The 22,841-nt window shown below is 43.7% G+C and overlaps 1 protein-coding gene across 1 annotated transcript in view; it reads right to left on the bottom strand.

Annotated features, from left to right (window-relative positions):
* The window catches only part of kcnd2 (potassium voltage-gated channel, Shal-related subfamily, member 2), a gene marked incomplete at both ends in the record, with an annotated part of 41,994 nt that extends 20,295 nt beyond the window's left edge, over nucleotides 1-21,699 (bottom strand). Inside the window, one exon of the mRNA XM_080027571.1 lies at nucleotides 20,588-21,699. Coding sequence (XP_079883697.1) covers nucleotides 20,588-21,699 — 1,112 coding nt within the window. The remainder of the gene's footprint in view (nucleotides 1-20,587) is intronic.
* Nucleotides 21,700-22,841: the final 1,142 nt, after the last annotated feature.

Below are 22,841 nucleotides of genomic sequence, written 5' to 3'. Positions count from 1 at the left end.
TTCATATGTTGGTAGTTCATCAACACTTATGATAGAAGTTTTTCTACGTGAATACATTTGCTTTGGCACAACAGTTGATTAAGTTGACAGCAAGAAAATTTACTTTTACATGCAAAATACCTATTTTGGTGAAAAAAACATGCTTACCACAGCACCATGAGGTCCTCTCTTTCAGGGCCATGGAGAAATGAGAGGGGCTTGAAAACATATATCTCACATGACCACAAATGTTTTCCGTTGCTTAGATACAGGGGGTGGCTCACATTACCCGATGCCTCAGATTCCCCCGTTCTCCCCTATATACAGTATGTATATATATATATAAATATAATATTTTTTTAATCTCCATTTAAATCCCGATAGAAGCGACTTTGCTCAGACCAAACAAGAATCAATGTGGAATAGCCTACTCGGCGAGCCTAATTGTGTATGGCGAAATAAAGTGGCGGCCTGATGCTGACCGAGAGGAAACATCTTTCTCCCACTTTGCCTGGGTGCTATCCTGGCAGTTTAGTAGGCTATGTGCCATATTCACTCAACTAGGTGCAGACTAGATTACCCTATAGCCTATGTTACTAAATTAGTAGCCTATGTAAAATCAAAAGTAGGCCTAACTAAAGCTGACAAATAATTGTAGAATTGACAAAAATTCAAATATTTTCCTATAGAAATATAAAGGGGTAGAACAATTCTTACCATCCAGCTGTGATGCCTGAACCTAATCGCAAATTTCAGGACCATATGCTGCGCGACCATCGGGCTGTGGGAACTTAGAGATGACCCGTTAAAACAAGCTGCTCTGTAATGGAACAGTGGTACTTTGAGCTAAATGTTGGTCAGTATGCTAACTTGCTCACAATGACAATAACATGCTAATGTGTTTAGTAAACAATAATGTGACATGTCCTCCATCTTATTGTAGCGTGCTAAAATGCCATTTGCTAATTAGCATCAAACACAAGAGTACAGCTGAGGACGATGCGACTGTCATGAGTTCTGCAGTGTTTTGGTAATGCTGTCACAGTCAATTCATAAACAAATTGAAATTTTTATATGATGGTGTAGCTAGCAGAAATGTTAATGGCTCGCCAATGTTATAACAACTCATCCTGAAGGGAACACCAATGTCTGCACCCAATTTTATTGCAATCCATCAAACAGTTGCAGTGACATTTCACTTAAAACTGCAAAAGTCAATCTCATGGTGGTGCAAGAGAAAAAGTCAGGGGATCACTGAAGTAGCCTAACCAGGCTTCATCCTCTGGGGCACATTAATATCTGTACCAAATTGAATGGGAATCTATCCAATAGTTGTTGAGATATTATAGTCTGGACCAAAGTGATGGACCGACTGAAAGACATTGTCATTCATAGTCACAACTATAGTCAACTCTGTGCAGGAACCTGGAAAATGCTTTATCACTGTGGGACAGTAAATTACACTGAAATACAGGCAAAAGACAGACACTGATATGTGCTGCCTTCAACCTGTCATATGACTGCTCAGAATTTACAGTGGTGTGGGCGCAATAAAAACATCATCGTCCATTTCCTTGCATGGTGATTTAATGCTGGCTCCTTGTTCAGACAATGCAGCGGTGTGTTGATTTAACACTGGTAATTCTTTTAGACCAAAGTTTGTTGTAATTCAATTGATCAATATTGTTCTGTGTGATTTTGACGACCCCCATAAGGAGTGCCCAACACCTTTTCCAACACATCCAACAAAATGACACAAAAACAAAAAGAACAATGCAGCTTTCAAAGGCAGGCAGCTATTGTAACAGCCAGAAACCTTGAACAGTAAATGCAACTGGCACTACTGGCATATTATATTATATTATGTAAAAAATGTATATTATAATATTAATTCTAAAAATATCTATAAAACTTACATTAGATCCACTGAAATGATTATTTGGAGGTGTCTGAGGGTCTCTGAACTTGATGTAAAAGAAGGGGAACTATATGATCGCAGCTTAATGTCATCAATCCATCCCAGACCACATGGAGACACATAAAGAAGAGGAAAACATAGACTGAGGTGGTGACACTGTGCACCTGTACATGAGAAATTAGTTTGAGGTGAAAGAGAAAGATTTTGCCCCAAGGCACACGCCCTGTTTAGTTTCTGGTTGACCAAATGGCCTACATTAGGTGATATATTTAGCTATTAATAGAAGCTGGGGCAGGCAGGAAACAGCTGCCATGCGTCAGGGTGACAGGCTGACATCCCTCATCTCAGCAGGACCTCCCTGCCAGGCAGACAGGAGGAAGCTCTATATACCTACGCTCAAATGGGACGTAGCCTCTTATCAGTCATATTGCATACAGAAACTAATAATCCATGGAGCTTGTGGCCAAGAAGCCTCAACAATGAAACAGAGTAAACCCTGGACAGCTTTATTCCAAGCCACACTTAGTGCTCTTTTACGCAGATCTGTATTCTGCCTTTACAGCAAACACTGTGGATTTTTTTTTCATTGAATTGGGATCATATTGATCACGAGGAGATTTATTGTGGTATCCTTGCATGACGTCGTAAACTGGCAGAACATCCCTCAGCACTGACAAAGATGAGACGGTTCATGAACAGTGAAGTAGGGCTTTAAGATGACAAATGGGTTGAATCAATATTCATGACGTTGCCATGAAGCTGCCCAGGTGCAGGTATTATGAATGGCCTGTAAACCAAGTTCCAATTAATGTGTGAGCGTCAAAGTTTTACCGCTGTCTCTAGAACTGATGACAAGCTATTCCTTATACTATAGCCTTCTGTTTGTCTCTCTGGTACATTAACGCCTATATTGATTTAATTGCTCTCACAGGATAGAATACAGCACAACTGTTGTTAACATTATATACTAAATGTGTGCTACACAGCATTTAAGTGCATGCCTTTCAAAAAAACTAGGGTAACTGTCAATGAAATGGATTTCTCTTAATTCACCCAAGTTCATTTTTTATCGCCAGGAGGATTTAGAAACTGCATATCTGTTGTTTTAAACCTTGTCTACAGGGAAATCCTATCATTCTCTAGATGAGGTGTCGGACCAGCAGAGGTTACATCACTCTTTGAATTCCTTACTGTTTTGTTCACACAGCAGACCCATGATTGCTGTTAGCTATAATCTCCCTGAATCTCTGCTGATCACAGATTATGGCTTGTTGGCTGAGGGGCATTTTTGATAAAGACACAAATGTCAGGGGGGATGGATACTCACACTCTGGCATTGTAAAAGCTGGCACCGATTCAAGATAGTGTGTTTGCCATGCTGTCCCAATGCGCCCTAGAGGAGAAATAGGTGAAAAAAGCAATACAATGCTCCCAAAACTACTCACAACAATGGGTGGGACAACTTTTTGGATCTACATTTGTGGCGCAAAGCTGGATTTTGAGGTCAGAAGGGGGGTAAAGGCAGCTTTGGGTTTAGGAAAAGCTGTATAATGAATGCTAGGTCAGTGTTTACCAGGGTGACTAGTGACAAGGCATCTAAAAATAAAGGAACAACTGTTTCTCCCTCAACCAGCACTCATTACATGCCAATGCGGGGAGTAGTGTAATGTTCAGACAGGCATGGCGAACATTAAAAATGTTACAGCTCTGCATGAAAACAGCCTGCGGCCACCTCTTTGTTTGCTCATTAGCTCAAAATGTTACACAAAAGTAGGAAGTGCAAGCCCATATGCATTTATTCAACTTTACAATTTATTACAGTGACTTTTTTCACAATTCAAAATGTGACGGTGTGTCTTATCAGTTCTTTCCTCTGTTGTTTCAACACTATGTTGAGATTATGATTAGTTTTCTGACCTTACAGTGAAACCCTGACTTTTAAAATTAAAACATGTGGGTGCTTGTGACACTGTCTGTGAGGAAACTTTTAGTGGTAGTAAAAAGGGCTTTCTTTAGTATAGGAAAATGTACTGATAGCAAGGTCCAACTTAAGTGAAAGCACAGGAATTGACACAATGGAGGAGTACCTTTTTATAGTAATGTTAAGATCCTTTCCGATTAAGAAGATAGCCCAGTGGCTATGTAAACTCAATTGGAATGCAGGTAAATGACTTATTTGGCAATTGTTTTAAAAAATCTCCTAAATAAATATTGTGTTTTGTTGACCCATCAATCAAACACGGCATGCTCCTGATGACTTTGTTGGTATAATAGAATTGTTACCTGACCATTTGCTTCTGTAATAATTAATGTAGGTGCTAGAAAGGCAATCTCAGATGAAAAGATTGATACCACTCAAGAATGATTCTCGTGTGTGAAGATATATCCAGCTGCTGGTTATCTTAGCTTAGCATATCAGCCAGAAGCAGGGGGTGTCTAACCCATTTGGCAAACATACGAAAAACAAGGCACAAATGAAAACAACATATTGATAACACAAATGTGGCATTAAGAAATACATACTGCAAGTAAAGAGAACATAATTCAATCAAGAAAGTTAATTACTAATTAGACAGATTAGTGACAAAAAGAAACACACTAAAAATAGAAAAATACATGCAAACACAGTAAGTCGTCCCACGCAGAGGGACTCCCGTACTGATTACAAAAAGCAACCCTTTGTGAAAGGTGAATGCTAGGTGTTGAGCAAACCACTCGGTTAATATTGGAATCCTCATCCAATTAACTAAAATAAACATGGTAAGCTCCTTCTTCCAACATCACTGATGATAGTTTGGATTTTCTGAATTCTGGAAACTTTTATTTTGTTGTATTTCTGTATTTGCATTTTTGTATTTGTGTGCGCAATGTATTCTGTGGTGATGATATTTTTCTTCAGTTGCTTGTGCGTTCCAAAGTTGCGTTGCGCTGTAGCGTGGGTGGAACGATATAGTAATGACTCATACTAAAGACAGTGGGTGTCTTTTAGGGTATCGACATCAATATGATCGCGACAAAAAGAAAAAGGAAATGAACTCTCTTATTAATGCTTTGCTTCTTTGCTTCTCTACTGTATTCACACGGCGATCATTTCCTTGGTTCATAGAATTCCCAAAATACAAATTTTTGTCATTTATCATTATGTTGGTTGCTATGAAAATACATTAAGTAGCCTTTTAATGATATTTTACACTTCATACATCATGGCACATGGTCCTTCCGGATATGATTCTGTCCATTACCACCTTTTAATAAGGAACGTTTACAACTAAAACACTGTGTGCCTTTGCCAAAAGAGGCATTGTAATTCTAGTTATAGTAGTAATAGTAGACTCACATCTCTGCTACATGGATGTCACTTTACTACTGCCATAATTGTTATATTTTTTTACTGTACATAGATACTCTATTGTACTGGCTTCACCTCATTGTTATTTACTTACATCTCAGTATGTATATTATTTACTAACAGCTATACTTATTCACATAACAGTATATAAATATGTTTCCCCTATCTGTTTCCAACCTTTTTATCTGACGGTGTATTTAAATGCATAATTTCACTATTATGTTTGAGTTTCTAATTAGATTCCTGTCCACGTGATTTTTCTCTGTACATATTTTATTTATACTGTATAGCTGTATGAGCACAGTTGGAGAGAGACTGAGATCTAAGAACTTCATTGCCAATTGCTTCACTGAAATCCTTGTGCGTGAAAAAAATATGTATAAACATAACTAAAACTGTGGATTTGTGTTCAGAATAGCAATTTATACACACATTTTTGTGATCTAAAAAAATATATATAATTTGTTTTAAACAATTTGTTTATGATAATTCCATGGATCTACAGTGTACATTTTACTAGACTAAAGTGAATCCACTTTGTACTCTGTTTTACATCAAAAAAGTGATTAGGAGGCATTATGTGTGTCTGCATACTAATGTCCATGACCAGACAAGCCATTTCCATCTGTATGTAAATGCTGAGCATGTAAATAAGCCATGCAGCTCTACAGAAGGAGATAGCTGTTGGGTTTATCATTTGAACACCATTTGATCCAGTGATATCATGGCACACGCTACATCTGATATCTTTGACAACATATCAGCTTTCATGATACTACATAGTCAAATGATAAGCAGTATTTCCCAATTTCGGGCTTTCACTCAAGCTGGGTCAGGGTTTGTGGGGATTTTAGATTAGATAGAAGAGGGGCCGGGCAAAGCAAATGCTTTCTAACAACAATGAAATCGAGGTGATCTGTTTCACATATCTCCTTATTTCCTAATGCAGTGATGCTGCATTCACTACAAGCAACTTTAATCTTGTCCCGGAAAATTCCATTAATCTTTGACGTTGCAATACAAAGAAGATGAAAATGCTGAGCAGTGTAAAAAAACACTGATGCCAGATTTTATGTCCTCACACTACTGTACGTTACCCAGGCCTGACTGCAGAGCATGCAAGTCTATTTCCCTGCTTAATGCAGCACATTCAAAGTGAATTAATGAAAACCCCCCCACGTGGAATGAGTGTTATTGGCGCTGCTTCGAAGACGGGTTGTCAAAGAAATCGAATCAAATGGTGGGACAGCCATTTTGTCCTTGCCATATGGATTATTTATCAATCTGACCATCCGCAGTGACGCATGCCTGCTTTTAGAGTCAGTTCACACACACAGTACCCTCACATCAACCTACCAGCTGGCCATAATCTGTTTTTCGGTTCAGGGTTGACTGACCGCAGAAACATTTTCGTTTCCTCGTTGTATTTTTCAATAAAAAAATATGTATGCTGGCATCAAAGTGTACTTTATGGTGCAAGTGAAAGTCTTTGAAGTTTCTACCTATTAAAGTACATAAGTATGATGTAATAAACCTGTAATATATGGCTGCCTATAAAATGTTAATCAATCCTTCATCTCACACCTCCACAACACCCTTTTAAATCTCTGGCTGCCTGGGTAAAAACTGTTCAGTGTGGTGAAAAACAAAGAGAATAAAGGAAATGCAGGGGCTTGCGTATTTTGAATTTAGCAGAAGAAGAAAAAAAAATCATCTGTTTATTTTTTTTGTCTGTTTTTATTCTGTCTTTCACAATGATCTTAATCTACCCTGAAGAAGGGAGGAAGGCTGCCTGCTCCCACCCCTCTCGCTCCCACTCCTCCATTTTGCAGTCATTTGTATGGGCAGGAAGGAGCTAGCACAGAACACATTTCAATGCCCAGGTTCCCCTCATTAAGTCACCTGTCACTTCAGGACCATTATGGCAGCATCATATTAACATCACCTCTCCTCCCCCATAAAGCACCTGGAGGGTCGCTGTGAGCCTACAGGCTAATGGCAGCCTACAAATCTCACACATCAGCCTGCTTCGCACATCACATCCTTCATAAATGATTGCTGATTTTCATAATGTGCACTATACATACACAATGCCAAATGTTGTAATTTATTCTACTGAAGACAAAAATTACACCCATCACAGTGCATAATCAAACGCACCAAATGTTCTCGCTGACTGAAAGAAGAATTAAAAAAAAGGAGTGAAAATCCTCTGCATTGCCTGCCGGGGATATGGTAACTTATCCAACCACATGAGTACTATATCATCAAAAATGCATTGGTTATCTCTTGCGTACAGATACAGTGTGAAAGGCCCTCCAGATTGTTCGTGTATATTTCAATTACATTTGACATGCAGTGATGGGGTTGGACTTCAAAAGGCTTTGCCCTGCAACACATTGAACCATGAAGTGAACGCTTTGCATTGTAGGCTTAGATTGCCATGGGGTTCAGGTGTCAAGACTGGCAAGCATGATAATGGTTATACTTCTAGTGCTTTATGGGCCCTACAGTGACCCCCGTGTCTGTTAACCTTGCCTCCCCTGTCTTATAAATCCTATCTTGAAAGGTTTATAGGGCTCACTTGTCAATGCCTTTCCCGTCGTATTTGGTGGGTGGAGCCGTGGCACAGACAAACGACACGGTGATGAATTGACAAATTCCGCATCTGTTGAGTGACTGTGAAGCACAGCCGCGATTGCTGCTCTGTAGGGCAATGCACATAGTAAATGTCACAACAAATCAGTAATTAGAACAACTCAACTCAACTCAACTTTATTTATAAAGCCCTTTAAAACAACCACAGCTGAAACAAAGTGCTGTACATAATGCAGATAAAACAATTTAAAAACAAAACAACAATTTAAAATTCAGGAAAAACAATTTAAACAAATAAAACTAATAAGCACAATGAATAAAATACACCATAGGACACTAAAACAAAATTAAGGTCTCATGCTGGGTTGAAAGCCAAGGAGTAAAAATGGGTTTTAAGACGTGTTTTAAAAATGGGCAGTGAGGGGGCCTGTCTAATATGGAGGGGGAGCTCGTTCCACAATTTAGGAGCGGCAACTGAGAAAGCTCTGTCCCCTCTGAGCTTTCGTTTAGACCTCGGTACCTCCAGAAGCAGCAGATCAGCTGATCGGAGGCACCGTGCAGGGGCATAGGGGTGAAGAAGCTCAGAGAGGTAAGAGGGGGCCAATCCATTTAAAGATTTAAAAACAAATAAAAGAATCTTAAAAAGAACCCTAAAGTGCACAGGCAGCCAGTGAAGGGAGGCCAGGATGGGGGTGATGTGCTCCCTCTTGCGGACTCCAGTTAGCAGCTAACAATCATTAGCCTTATCCGGAGGCAGGGACTGAAATACTGGGAATTGGTGTGAGTGAGGTAAGCGAGCGAAGGGTGTGTGTTTGTGTAGGAAGCTGAGGCCTATTATGTCCATCAAAGGCAATGTCTGTTGTGTCCGGAGAGAGGAGCGTGTGTGTCTCAATGCCAGTCTAAAAGCGTGTCCTCCCCACTCCTCTCTTCCCTTGTGGGTTGCGCTTGACTTCCACCGTTTTCACAGCTGCTCTCGGCGGTGCACTCCATTACACCTTAAATCACTTAAAAGATCTGAAGCACCCAAAAAATCCCTGTGCAGCTAATTCACCGTGACTGTGTGGATCATCTAGAGAAAACAAGAGCAAGGAAAACATCGCAACATCTGATTCCAGCCCAATAAAGAGCAATGTTATCTGTACGTTTGAATCTATCTTTGCCTTAAACGGACAGTATTAAATCTAAAGTCTCAGACTTGTACTGGGAGACATTAGTGCAGTTTCTAGCAGGGCCGGCGGTAGCCAGGGGCCAGGGTGGGCCGTGCCCACCCAATAAAAAAAAAAAAATGTAGGTGGAAGTCCAGACCCACTATCGGACGGACCTGTTCATTCGCTGTCCAATAAAATGTCAAATAAAATTCAGACAATTAATTAATACTAAAGAATATACCATTACCATGCATTGCTTCTAATTGTATTATTGGGGGGGGCAGGACAGCCTGCCTCCAAGTTACCCACTCGCTTGTAGTGGTCACTGGTCAGCAGAGCCGGCCCGAGGCATAAGCGAAATGGGCGGTTGCTTAGGGTCCCGACTGCCAGGGGGGCCCCCCCAATTTTTATTTAATTTTTTTATTTTTTAGTTTGTGTGTTTTATATCAACATCATATTATGTAAATGTGATTATCATACAATAAAAGGAATACAATGTTTTGGTAGATAGTTAATAGCTTAATAATTTAATCAGTTCATCTGGGAGGTAATCCGAGGTAAACTGATCATGTCACGTTCAAGTCCATGGCATGCACAGTGTGTATTGAGTTTATTTAAAAATATTTGAAAATGGGGCTGCCCTCAGTTGCCCATGCACTGTGTAGTCTATAGCCTATTTCAGCCTTGTCTGTGGAAAAAAAGATAACTGGACAACAGAATTCTTCTGCTTCGTTCCTCTCACTGCATTTAAATTAATTTATTATATTACAGAAAAATATGTCCCGTAAAAGAAAAAGAGCACCAAGCCCATCCCAGAGGACCCTGCATAATATTTGATTTCAAATTTATATTTCTATGGAAAATCCATGTGTCTTTCTTCAATAGCTTCTAATTCATCCGACCCAGTGTCTCCAAATTATTTGTTCACACAAAATTCTCACTTAATTTTCCTCTCAAAGCACCAGATTCATGCATTTCACTTTAAAAAGGTAAAAAAAAATCTCCCGGGGGGGCATACCCCCGGACCCCCCTAGCAGGGTCGTGACCTCGGCTGGCTACTAATTTCACCCAGCTGGACACCGGAGCCAATAGTAGAAAGACTATATATCTATATAGTGTGTATAGCTCGGGACTACCACCATCCAATACCGCGTTTAAAAAAATACATCCATTATGTTGTATATAATGTATATTATATGTTATTCATAAACATTTTGGAGGAAAAACATGCAAGAATCAAATCTCCCACACAGCAACACTCAAAGTGTATTTGCATATTGTGTTCTACACAATTCACAGTAAACTCGCATCTTCGGTCTCTCTGCCCAGTGTGCCCACCTAAAATATCTACAGACCCACCCTAATCTAACTGTCTAGAACCGGGCCTGGTTTCTAGACTGCAAAAAAGAACACTGCGGATAAAAATCTTATACTTTACACCCACCTCCCTGAAGATTTTGGCGGGAGCATTCTGACAGAGGCAGAGTCCTCTTTGTTGGCTATCCGAAAGCAGGCGCGGAGATTAGGCTCAATAAATAAGGAGCGATAAGTGGGTCTTGTCCTGTGTTTGGTGGCACAGAGCAGGAGACACAGAGGTGTGACACGCAGCTGCACATTGCTATTGATTCTCCGCTGGTCTCCAGCCACCCTTCCCTTTCATTCAGGCTGCCTGCCAAGTGCCTCTGAACAGGAGCCCCTGCTCTCCCAGTGTCTGCACGTCTGCTTAAGCACAATCAATGGGCCATCAGCAGGGGAGAGAACGCATGCCACTGTCTTTACTTCCACAGGTGTGAGTCAGAGAAATTGAAAAGATATGTAGTGGAAAGGCATCATGATACCATACCAACATAAAGCATCATTGAGTACAAGAAGGAAATCAAGTGCTTTCAAATGCTTCAAATCAAGGTCCCAGCCAGTAGCAAGTCTTTAAAGAATGTATATGCAATTGAAATGAAAATACTTTCTCAGTCATATATCTGACTAAACAGTTTGTCTGGTGTGTATCAATTTTACTGCATGATGAGATCTGAAACAAGCCATCGGAATACTTCCTTTCCCTCCATCAGATAAAGCTTTGAAGGTTACTGGAGGATAGCAGATAACAGATATTTTCCACACTTCAGTGTATGTGTTGGACAATGACAGGGTTGTATGAGATACGCCGTTTTAAAAGCACTTCTCGAGACAATGATGGATCATAAGAGTGAGCCGGCTTTGTCTTTTAGTGATGGGTATTCAGCCTCTCCACCGGTGGTCCACTATGCAGCATTCTGCACCATGCACTGCAAGGCTTCAGTTTGGGATGTGAATCTGTCCACCAGGCTCTCACGGTTCACAATGGAGTGACAGAAAACCTCATTTCTACTCAAGGACATTTCAGTTTTGTTCCTCGCACGGCAGAACATCTTCTTCAACTTCATCTTAAGCAACACAAAGGCGCATCCGCGTTGAACTAAGCAATGTCTTTGTTGTTCCCTAAAGATAAATAATGTACCCTCTCTTACACAACTCATCTTTCATCATTGCTTTGAATGTGAATGGAAAAGCATGGCCAATGCAGCATTACGTTTTGAGATGGCAGCTTCAATCACCGGATCGGGCATATCACTAATTATGCACTCATCGGTCTTTTTCATGAGGGAGTGGTAGTTTCGACTGGTATTGAGTGAGTGCAGGGGGAAGCTTTGTATGCCATTAAGAAGACAGGAAATCCACTAACTCAATGGCCCTCGTAGCACGACGGCAGATAGAGGAAGGTTGGCGTAGTGACAATAAATAATAATAATAATAATTACAATTAAAACTGCAAGCAGTGATGACCGGGCCCTCGCCCACACATGCTGCAAGCCGGAAGCGCGGAATTGTCGGCGACGCGCTCGCCTTCTGCACATACCCAGCAAGTTTGATGATGATAGGACCTACGGTTAAGGAGTTATGGCCAATTTGTGGATAGGCAGCGCCCCCTATGGGTTGGTCGCGATAAGCTTCGAGGGACATGCTACCACATGACTTCTGCACATACCCAGCAAGTTTGATGATGATAGGACCTACGGTTAAGGAGTTATGGCCAATTTGTGGATAGGCGGCGCCCCCTATGGGTTCGTCACGATAAGCTTCGAGGGACATGCTACCACATGACTTCTGCACATACCCAGCAAGTTTGATGATGATAGGACCTACGGTTAAGGAGTTATGGCCAATTTGTGGATAGCCCCGCCCCTGTGGCGCCCCCTATGGGTTAATCGCGATAAGCTTCGAGATACATGCTACCACATGACTTCTGCACATACCCAGCAAGTTTGATGATGATAGGACCTACGGTTAAGGAGTTATGGCCAATTTGTGGATAGGCGGCGCCCCCTATGGGTTGGTCGCGATAAGCTTCGAGGGACATGCTACCACATGACTTCTGCACATACCCAGCAAGTTTGATGATGATAGGACCTACGGTTAAGGAGTTATGGCCAATTTGTGGATAGGCGGCGCCCCCTATGGGTTCGTCACGATAAGCTTCGAGGGACATGCTACCACATGACTTCTGCACATACCCAGCAAGTTTGATGATGATAGGACCTACGGTTAAGGAGTTATGGCCAATTTGTGGATAGGCGGCGCCCCCTATGGGTTGGTCGCGATAAGCTTCGAGGGACATGCTACCACATGACTTCTGCACATACCCAGCAAGTTTGATGATGATAGGACCTACGGTTAAGGAGTTATGGCCAATTTGTGGATAGGCGGCGCCCCCTATGGGTTCGTCACGATAAGCTTCGAGGGACATGCTACCACATGACTTCTGCACATACCCAGCAAGTTTGATGATGATAGGACCTACGGTTAAGGAGTTATGGCCAATTTGTGGATAGCCCCGCCCCTGTGGCGCCCCCTATGGGTTAGTCGCGATAAGCTTCGAGATACATGCTACCACATGACTTCTGCACATACCCAGCAAGTTTGATGATGATTGGACCTATGGTTAAGGAGTTATGGCCAACGTGTTATTAAGCCCCGCCCCTGTGGCGCCCCCTATGGGTTCATCGCGATAAGCTTAGAGGGACATGCTACCACATGACTTCTGCGCATACCCAGCAAGTTTGATGATGATAGGACCTATGGTTAAGGAGTTATGGCCAACGTGTTATTAAGCCCCGCCCCTATTCACATATTTCACATTTAAAGACTTCCTGTTGATTTTGGGGCGGGGCTTCAAGAGGCTTTTTTGTGGGGCCTGCAAAGATACATTTGGGTTATTAATTTGGTGCAGCTAGGTATAACACAGCCTGAGCTATGATGAATTGAAGTTTCATGAGGTGCGTATTTACGCGACACTTTGACCCCAAAAAGATCCCTGGTTCCGGGCTAACTTCCTGATCTTTTCGCAATTCCTTATCGGGCAAGGGTCTTTTGTTTTTGAGAAGTGGTTTGACGTCGCTGGCATAAAAACTCTAGGACTAGTTCGTCGAAATGCGAAAAGATGTAAAGTGGCGGTTTTAGGTACTGAATCCAACATGGCCGACTTCCTGTTCATTTTGGCCCAGGACATAAAATTGCATTTATGTGCGCCTTGGGCCATTACATGTTGTCTGGCAATTTCAGGCTGCTAGCCCAATTTTTGAGCATGCATTTCCTGAAAAACTGTTTTTGGCCATAGGGGGCGCAATTTTTATGCACAAATCCTGAACCACTGATACATTGCAATTTTTTGCAGGTCTGACCTGCCCGCAGAGTTTTACAACTATTGTACCAGGGCAAGTAGGGGAAAAGTCCGATTTTAGATTCCAAAGAATAATAATAATAATTAAAACTGCAAGCAGTGATGACCGGGCCCTCGCCCACACATGCTGCAAGCCGGAAGCGCGGAATTGTCGGCGACGCGCTCGCCTTCTGCACATACCCAGCAAGTTTGATGATGATAGGACCTACGGTTAAGGAGTTATGGCCAATTTGTGGATAGGCAGCGCCCCCTATGGGTTGGTCGCGATAAGCTTCGAGGGACATGCTACCACATGACTTCTGCACATACCCAGCAAGTTTGATGACGATAGGACCTACGGTTAAGGAGTTATGGCCAATTTGTGGATAGGCGGCGCCCCCTATGGGTTCGTCACGAGAAGCTTCGAGGGACATGCTACCACATGACTTCTGCACATACCCAGCAAGTTTGATGATGATAGGACCTACGGTTAAGGAGTTATGGCCAATTTGTGGATAGCCCCGCCCCTGTGGCGCCCCCTATGGGTTAATCGCGATAAGCTTCGAGATACATGCTACCACATGACTTCTGCACATACCCAGCAAGTTTGATGATGATAGGACCTACGGTTAAGGAGTTATGGCCAATTTGTGGATAGGCGGCGCCCCCTATGGGTTGGTCGCGATAAGCTTCGAGGGACATGCTACCACATGACTTCTGCACATACCCAGCAAGTTTGATGATGATAGGACCTACGGTTAAGGAGTTATGGCCAATTTGTGGATAGGCGGCGCCCCCTATGGGTTGGTCGCGATAAGCTTCGAGGGACATGCTACCACATGACTTTTGCACATACCCAGCAAGTTTGATGATGATAGGACCTACGGTTAAGGAGTTATGGCCAATTTGTGGATAGGCGGCGCCCCCTATGGGTTCGTCGCGATAAGCTTCGAGGGACATGCTATCACATGACTTCTGCACATACCCAGCAAGTTTGATGATGATAGGACCTACGGTTAAGGAGTTATGGCCAATTTGTGGATAGCCCCGCCCCTGTGGCGCCCCCTATGGGTTAATCGCGATAAGCTTCAAGATACATGCTACCACATGACATCTGCACATACCCAGCAAGTTTGATGATGATTGGACCTATGGTTAAGGAGTTATGGCCAACGTGTTATTAAGCCCCGCCCCTGTGGCGCCCCCTATGGGTTCATCGCGATAAGCTTAGAGGGACATGCTACCACATGACTTCTGCACATACCCAGCAAGTTTGATGATGATAGGACCTACGGTTAAGGAGTTATGGCCAATTTGTGGATAGGCGGCGCCCCCTATGGGTTGGTCGCGATAAGCTTCAGGGGACATGCTACCACATGACTTCTGCACATACCCAGCAAGTTTGATGATGATAGGACCTACGGTTAAGGAGTTATGGCCAATTTGTGGATAGGCGGCGCCCCCTATGGGTTCGTCGCAATAAGCTTCAAGGGACATGCTACCACATGACTTCTGCACATACCCAGCAAGTTTGATGATGATAGGACCTACGGTTGAGGAGTTATGGCCAATTTGTGGATAGCCCCGCCCCTGTGGCGCCCCCTATAGGTTAATCGCGATAAGCTTCGAGATACATGCTACCACATGACTTCTGCACATACCCAGCAAGTTTGATGATGATTGGACCTATGGTTAAGGAGTTATGGCCAACGTGTTATTAAGCCCCGCCCCTGTGGCGCCCCCTATGGGTTCATCGCGATAAGCTTAGAGGGACATGCTACCACATGACTTCTGCGCATACCCAGCAAGTTTGATGATGATAGGACCTATGGTTAAGGAGTTATGGCCAACGTGTTATTAAGCCCCGCCCCTATTCACATATTTCACATTTAAAGACTTCCTGTTGATTTTGGGGCGGGGCTTCAAGAGGCTTTTTTGTGGGGCCTGCAAAGATACATTTGGGGTTGTAATTTGGTGCAGCTAGGTATAACACAGCCTGAGCTATGATGAATTGAATTTTCATGAGGTGCGTATTTACGCGACACTTTGACCCCAAAAAGATCCCTGGTTCCGGGCTAACTTCCTGATCTTTTCGCAATTCCTTATCGGGCAAGGGTCTTTTGTATTTGAGAAGTGGTTTGACGTCCCTGGCGTCAAAACTCTAGGACTAGTTCGTCGAAATGCGAAAAGATGTAAAGTGGCGGTTTTAGGCACTAAATCCAACATGGCCGACTTCCTGTTGATTTTGGCTAATGACATATAAATTGCATTTATGTGCGCCTTGGGCCATTACATGTTGTCCTGTAATTTCAGGCATCTAGCCCAATTTTTGAGCATGCATTTGCTGAAAAACACTTTTTGGCCATAGGGGGCGCAATTTTAGAGATCAAATCCTGAACCACTGATACATTAAAATTTTTTGCAGGTCTGATGGGTACGCAAAGTTTTTCAACTTATGCATGACGGGAAGGGGGTGAAAAGTGCCAAGAAAGAGTCGGAAAAAGAATAATAATTAAAACTGCAAGCAGTGATGACCGGGCCCTCGCACACACATGCTGCAAGCCGGAAGCGCGGAATTGTCGGCGACGCGCTCGCCTTCTGCACATACCCAGCAAGTTTGATGATGATAGGACCTACGGTTAAGGAGTTATGGCCAATTTGTGGATAGGCAGCGCCCCCTATGGGTTGGTCGCGATAAGCTTTGAGGGACATGCTACCACATGACTTCTGCACATACCCAGCAAGTTTGATGATGATAGGACCTACGGTTAAGGAGTTATGGCCAATTTGTGGATAGGCGGCGCCCCCTATGGGTTCGTCACGATAAGCTTCGAGGGACATGCTACCACATGACTTCTGCACATACCCAGCAAGTTTGATGATGATAGGACCTACGGTTAAGGAGTTATGGCCAATTTGTGGATAGCCCCGCCCCTGTGGCGCCCCCTATGGGTTAATCGCGATAAGCTTCGAGATACATGCTACCACATGACTTCTGCACATACCCAGCAAGTTTGATGATGATAGGACCTACGGTTAAGGAGTTATGGCCAATTTGTGGATAGGCGGCGCCCCCTATGGGTTGGTCGCGATAAGCTTCGAGGGACATGCTACCACATGACTTCTGCACATACCCAGCAAGTTTGATGATGATAGGACCTACGGTTAAGGAGTTATGGCCAATTTGTGGATAGGCGGCGCCCCCTATGGGTTCGTCGCGATAAGCTTCGAGGGACATGCTACCACATGACTTCTGCACATACCCAGCAAGTTTGATGATGATAGGACCTACGGTTAAGGAGTTATGGCCAATTTGTGGATAGGCGGCGCCCCCTATGGGTTCGTCGCGATAAGCTTCGAGGGACATGCTATCACATGACTTCTGCACATACCCAGCAAGTTTGATGATGATAGGACCTACGGTTAAGGAGTTATGGCCAATTTGTGGATAGCCCCGCCCCTGTGGCGCCCCCTATGGGTTAATCGCGATAAGCTTCGAGATACATGCTACCACATGACATCTGCACATACCCAGCAAGTTTGATGATGATTGGACCTATGGTTAAGGAGTTATGGCCAACGTGTTATTAAGCCCCGCCCCTGTGGCGCCCCCTATGGGTTCATCGCGATAAGCTTCGAGATACATGCCACCACATGACTTCTGCACATACCCAGCAAGTTTGATGATGATAGGACCTACGGTTAAGGAGTTATGGCCAATTTGTGGATAGGCGGCGCCCCCTATGGGTTGGTCGCGATAAGCTTCGAGGGACATGCTACCACATGACTTCTGCACATACCCAGCAAGTTTGATGATGATAGGACCTACGGTTAAGGAGTTATGGCCAATTTGTGGATAGGCGGCGCCCCCTATGGGTTCGTCGCGATAAGCTTCGAGGGACATGCTATCACATGACTTCTGCACATACCCAGCAAGTTTGATGATGATAGGACCTACGGTTAAGGAGTTATGGCCAATTTGTGGATAGCCCCGCCCCTGTGGCGCCCCCTATGGGTTAATCGCGATAAGCTTCGAGATTCATGCTACCACATGACATCTGCACATACCCAGCAAGTTTGATGATGATTGGACCTATGGTTAAGGAGTTATGGCCAACGTGTTATTAAGCCCCGCCCCTGTGGCGCCCCCTATGGGTTCATCGCGATAAGCTTAGAGGGACATGCTACCACATGACTTCTGCGCATACCCAGCAAGTTTGATGATGATAGGACCTATGGTTAAGGAGTTATGGCCAACGTGTTATTAAGCCCCGCCCCTATTCACATATTTCACATTTAAAGACTTCCTGTTGATTTTGGGGCGGGGCTTCAAGAGGCTTTTTTGTGGGGCCTGCAAAGATACATTTGGGGTTGTAATTTGGTGCAGCTAGGTATAACACAGCCTGAGCTATGATGAATTGAAGTTTCATGAGGTGCGTATTTACGCGACACTTTGACCCCCAATAGATCCCTGGTACTGGGAGAAATTTGAAATCTTTTCGCAATTCCTTATCGGGCAAGGGTCTTTTGTATTTGAGAAGTGGTTTGACGTCCCTGGCGTGAAAACTCTAGGACTAGTTCGTCGAAATGCGAAAAGATGGTTTTGGCGGTTTTTGGCACTACATCCAACATGGCCGACTTCCTGTTGATTTTGGCCCTGGACATGAAATTGCATTTATGTGCGCCTTGGGCCATTACATGTTGTCCGGCAATTTCAGGCTTCTAGCCCAATTTTTGAGCATGCATTTCCTGAAAAACAGTTTTTGGCCATAGGGGGCGCTATTTTTGTGCACAAATCCTGAACCACTGATACATTGCAATTTTTTGCAGGTCTGATGGGTACGCCACATATTTTCAAGTTATGCATGACGGGAAGTGGGTGAAAAGTCCCAAAAATGACTATAAATAAGAAGAATAATAATAGGGAATAATAATCACAACGATTACAATAGGGCTTTCGCACATGTCTGTGCTCGGGCCCTAATAATAAGAATAAAAATCGTACCGATTACAATAGGGCTTTCGCACATGTCTGTGCTCGGGCCCTAATAACAATAATACTGACATGTGTTGCCTGCAACGCTGAAGGTTGACCAGGTGCAGAGTGGCTGCAATGCAGATATGAGGGGAAGACAAAAAAACAAGAAGGATCAATATCAGACACATGAAAAGTCTAGCACACATTTGAGTTTGTATTAAGCATGTGCATTCATGTATCAGCTTAACCAAAAATTTGTATGGAAAAGTGTGCATCCAAATGTAATATTCACAGAATTATGTCACATGTCATCTAAACAGATACAGCTGTACAGACACACAACTGCAGACGTCACCACATACAAAAGTACACACAGCCAGTGGTAATTTGTTTTGCCGTGTTTGATCTGCGATGTTATACGGCTTTGAAATTAAAAGACAACATTATTTCAACAGGACCTCATTTCTGTGTCATCAGTGAAGAGGAGGGCACGAGGACTAACATTGACTGAGTGGCCGTCCAACCTCGTACGTGCAGCAGTGAGTGAAGGAGCAAAACAGAATGTATGTATGTAACCTATACACACAAATTAGGAAAATAAAAATGTCAGATTATTATTTCCCACTGAATAACTTGTAATCGCGCTTCACGCAGCCAAACCCTGCATTCCCTCAATAATTTTTTTTTCCTTTCTTCAAAAAAATGAAATAGCAGCTCACTGACACAACTTTTCAGCACCTTAGAAAGCACACCGCCCCAGAATGCTGAGCAGTATATAGTGGTAATGATTTTCAAATAAGAACAATAATAACCCAGGCCGAACGCTGAGCGGTTGAGTGGGTCAATACAAATTAATTTGATGTAATCGTCTTAATTGTATTTAATTATTATATGCAACATCAGCATTCAGCCCTAGTACAGCAGACGTCGTTCGTGAGCATGAAATTAGCATTCTAATATGTGCTGCACCTTGTTATAGGAAAAGAGAAAAGCTGAGAGAGAATGAATGAGAGAAAGGGGGAGGCGGTGTAGCCTTGTGTGTGTGCGTGTGTGTGTGCGTGTGTGTGTGTGTGTGTGTATGTGTGTGTGTGTGTGTGTGTGTGTGTGTGTGTATGTGTGTGTGTGTGTGTGTGTGTGTGTGTGTGTGTGTGTGTGTGTGTGTGTGTTTGTTGTGGATAGGTGAATGGGTGTGTGTGTTCGGTGTGGATAGGTAAATGTGTGTGTGTGTGTGTGTGTGTGTGTGTGTGTGTGTGTGTGTGTGTGTGTGTGTGTGTGTGTGTGTGTGTGTGTGTGTGTGTGTGTGTGTGTGTGTGTGCACTATACATTTTTAAAACCAAATAGCCTGATGTATGCAGGATCTCTTTGGCCCTAAGAGATCTCCTTTCTCGTGAAATGATATTAGAAAAAAACTCCACCCTCCCTCCACTATCTGTTGATTGTGTTTCATAACGGTAACCTTTCCAAAAGAGCACATCAAATAAAGACCCTTGAAAACATGCAAGGACGAGGCCTAACCCTCGGATAAGAGGTTGCTGTTTGTGAGATGCAGGCTCATTGATAGGAGGTGAATGGCGCACAGACGCCTCTACAAAAAGAGATTGTTCCTGCTCTCATATTAACTGAGCAGCGCTCGAGGCCGTTAATATGCCAGCAATGAATGCACACCTGTGGCCTCACCAAATTTTGTTCAAACAAGGGCCAAGTGCAAAACAGACTCTGTGAGACTCGCTACGCCAATTTAACTACTCCTCAATAATTATAACATTTTTAAAAGTTGATGAATGCATGGTATAATGAGAATTAAGCGATAGTTTCGCTTAAACGTGGATGTTTCAAAAAGGCAATGAGCCAATTAAGGCGATGATTTATGGTGAGATGAATAAGCGTTAAGAGTATAATAGATGCACAGTATGCAGCCACCTACCCCAGTGTTGTCATGGTGACAATGGTGTACCAAAAAGCAGCGGGGATACTTGTGAACTTGCTGGCTGTGGAGCCTTTTTCTGCATAAAACATGACCGTTGCAAAGATAATGATGGCCATGGTGAGGGAGAATAGTAGGAAGCCCAACTCGGAAGCGCAGCTCTTCAAGGTGTAGCCCAGGATGCGCAGTCCCGCGGAGTGCCTGGAGAACTTGAAAATCCGAAAGACCCGGAAGACTCTGAGTGTGACGAAAGCCCCGCTCACCTGGTCATTGTCGGTCATGACCAGGCCGATGTAGTAAGGCATGATGGCGACCACGTCAATCACGCTCATCACACTTTTCATGAACTTGATACGGCTGGGTGCTGCGAAAAACCGGAGGAGATACTCGAAGGTGAATATCATTACGCACGCAGTGTCCAAACAAAAGAAAGCCAGCGCGTAACGGTCTCCACAGGACATTTCCTTTGACCTGTTGGGCAAAACCCCACAGGGCACCGTCTCCACCACGTTGGCCATCACTGACACGGCAATGAAGAATCCTGTGACATAGTAAAAGACCAGAGCCAAGGTGCTGGTGTGAGGGTTTTCAAAAGCCCGCCACAGGAACTCCCGGTGCGACAGGTTCACCGGCGTGACGTCATTGCTCATGTCCATCTCCTCGTCGTCCTGAAGCCTCTCTGCGTTCTCGCGCCTCCGGTCCTTGTACTCCTCATAGCAGCAGTCTCCGATGATTTCGGGGATTATACCAAAGAAAGCGAGCTCCTCGTCGTACGCGGCTATGCACTCTTGGCGCGGATAGTGTAATTTCCCCGTGCGGTAAAAATTGAGGACGTGCCTGAAGATGTCAGGGTCACGGTCAAAAAAGTACTCGTTTGTCTCCTCGTGGAAAAAGAAGTCTCTCTCCGTGCTCCCCAGCAGCGTGTCCGGGTACCGCTCCAAAGTGGTCCGCCACGTCTGAAACTTGGTGCCGCTCACGTTGAGGATGATGAGTCCGTCCACGGCTTTCTTCTTGTCCATGGGAGGGATGGGCATCGGGGTGCTCGCCACGGGCATCCATCCTATGGCCGCCGCTCGGGCGAAGGGGAGCCATGCCGCTACACCTGCTGCCATGCTGACCCTATAGTGTTTTAATACAACCCTGCTCTGGTTATCACAGTGCTACGGCTCAGAGATGAATTGCATCTGCAGGAAGAACAGCAGATAGAGAGACAGTGGTGGTTAGTGCTCTGAGGCACCTACAGGCTAAACAGAATGTGATCAGAAAACACACACAAAGCCATTCAGTTATACTAATATTGCGCATAGCACTGTTGAGTATCACTCTCAAGCCTTTTTTTCCCTCGTTGTAACTGTTCAGTTATGGAAGCCTACTTTGCGGCAGAATATGAATTGGATTTCGGAAAAAAAACGTCACCCATCAATAAACAGGTTTTTCTTTTCAATGAAAATCTTAGTAACGAAAAAACCACCCACCTTAGAGAAGGCTGCTCTTTAAACTGCATCCACAGTGAGTAAAAAAAGAAAAAATATATACCTATCCTCGGAGGAGAATACTTGCGATTCCGCCACCCATCTATCTGTCACTGACTGCTGCCAGACGATAGCGGGGAAAAACAGTAGAATATCGTCGTATCAACAAGTTAAACAGTTCAGGCGGCAGTTTCTCGGCAGAGAGCAGTCATTCCTCCGGGCGCGATCTTTTTTCCTTCTCTTTTTTCTTTCTTCTTATCATCCGCAAGGCAGCGGTGCTCAGTCTCATGCGTTTTTCCTCCCGTTGCAGCTACTCCTCAATAAACTCCTGTTCGACTCGTCGACTGCAAGACCACCCTCCCCCTCCTAACCACCGAGCCCCGACTGTGGAGAGAGAGGATAGAAAATCCTATGCAGAGAGAGGAGTGGTCCTATATCTGCACCCACAAATTCCTCTGCTGCTTCACTGTGTGTGGGGACTAATCAATGCGTAATGGTAGTAGGCGGCATCTCCAAAGGCTCAAGTTCATGTTTGTGTGTTACCGCACCGAGAAAACCCCACCATTCGCCTTACCCCTATATTATAATACACCACTATACCCCTATACAGTTAATATCATCAAATATCTTAAAAACAGTGGATTTTTTTTCTGTGGCGGTCGTATTGAATTTAAGTATTTCTCAAACCACACCAATGCACAAAGTCCTTTGAAGTTTTCCAGTATGTTTTTTTCCTGTCGGAAAAATCCCCCAAAACAAAGAATGCATGATGCTGTTACCAC

Source organism: Ammodytes marinus (assembly GCF_949987685.1).
Source record: "Ammodytes marinus genome assembly, chromosome: 5".
NCBI classification, from domain to species: Eukaryota; Metazoa; Chordata; class Actinopteri; order Uranoscopiformes; family Ammodytidae; genus Ammodytes; species Ammodytes marinus.
Note: the sequence above shows the minus strand (reverse complement) of the source record. Positions and strands in the feature narration are given on the sequence as shown.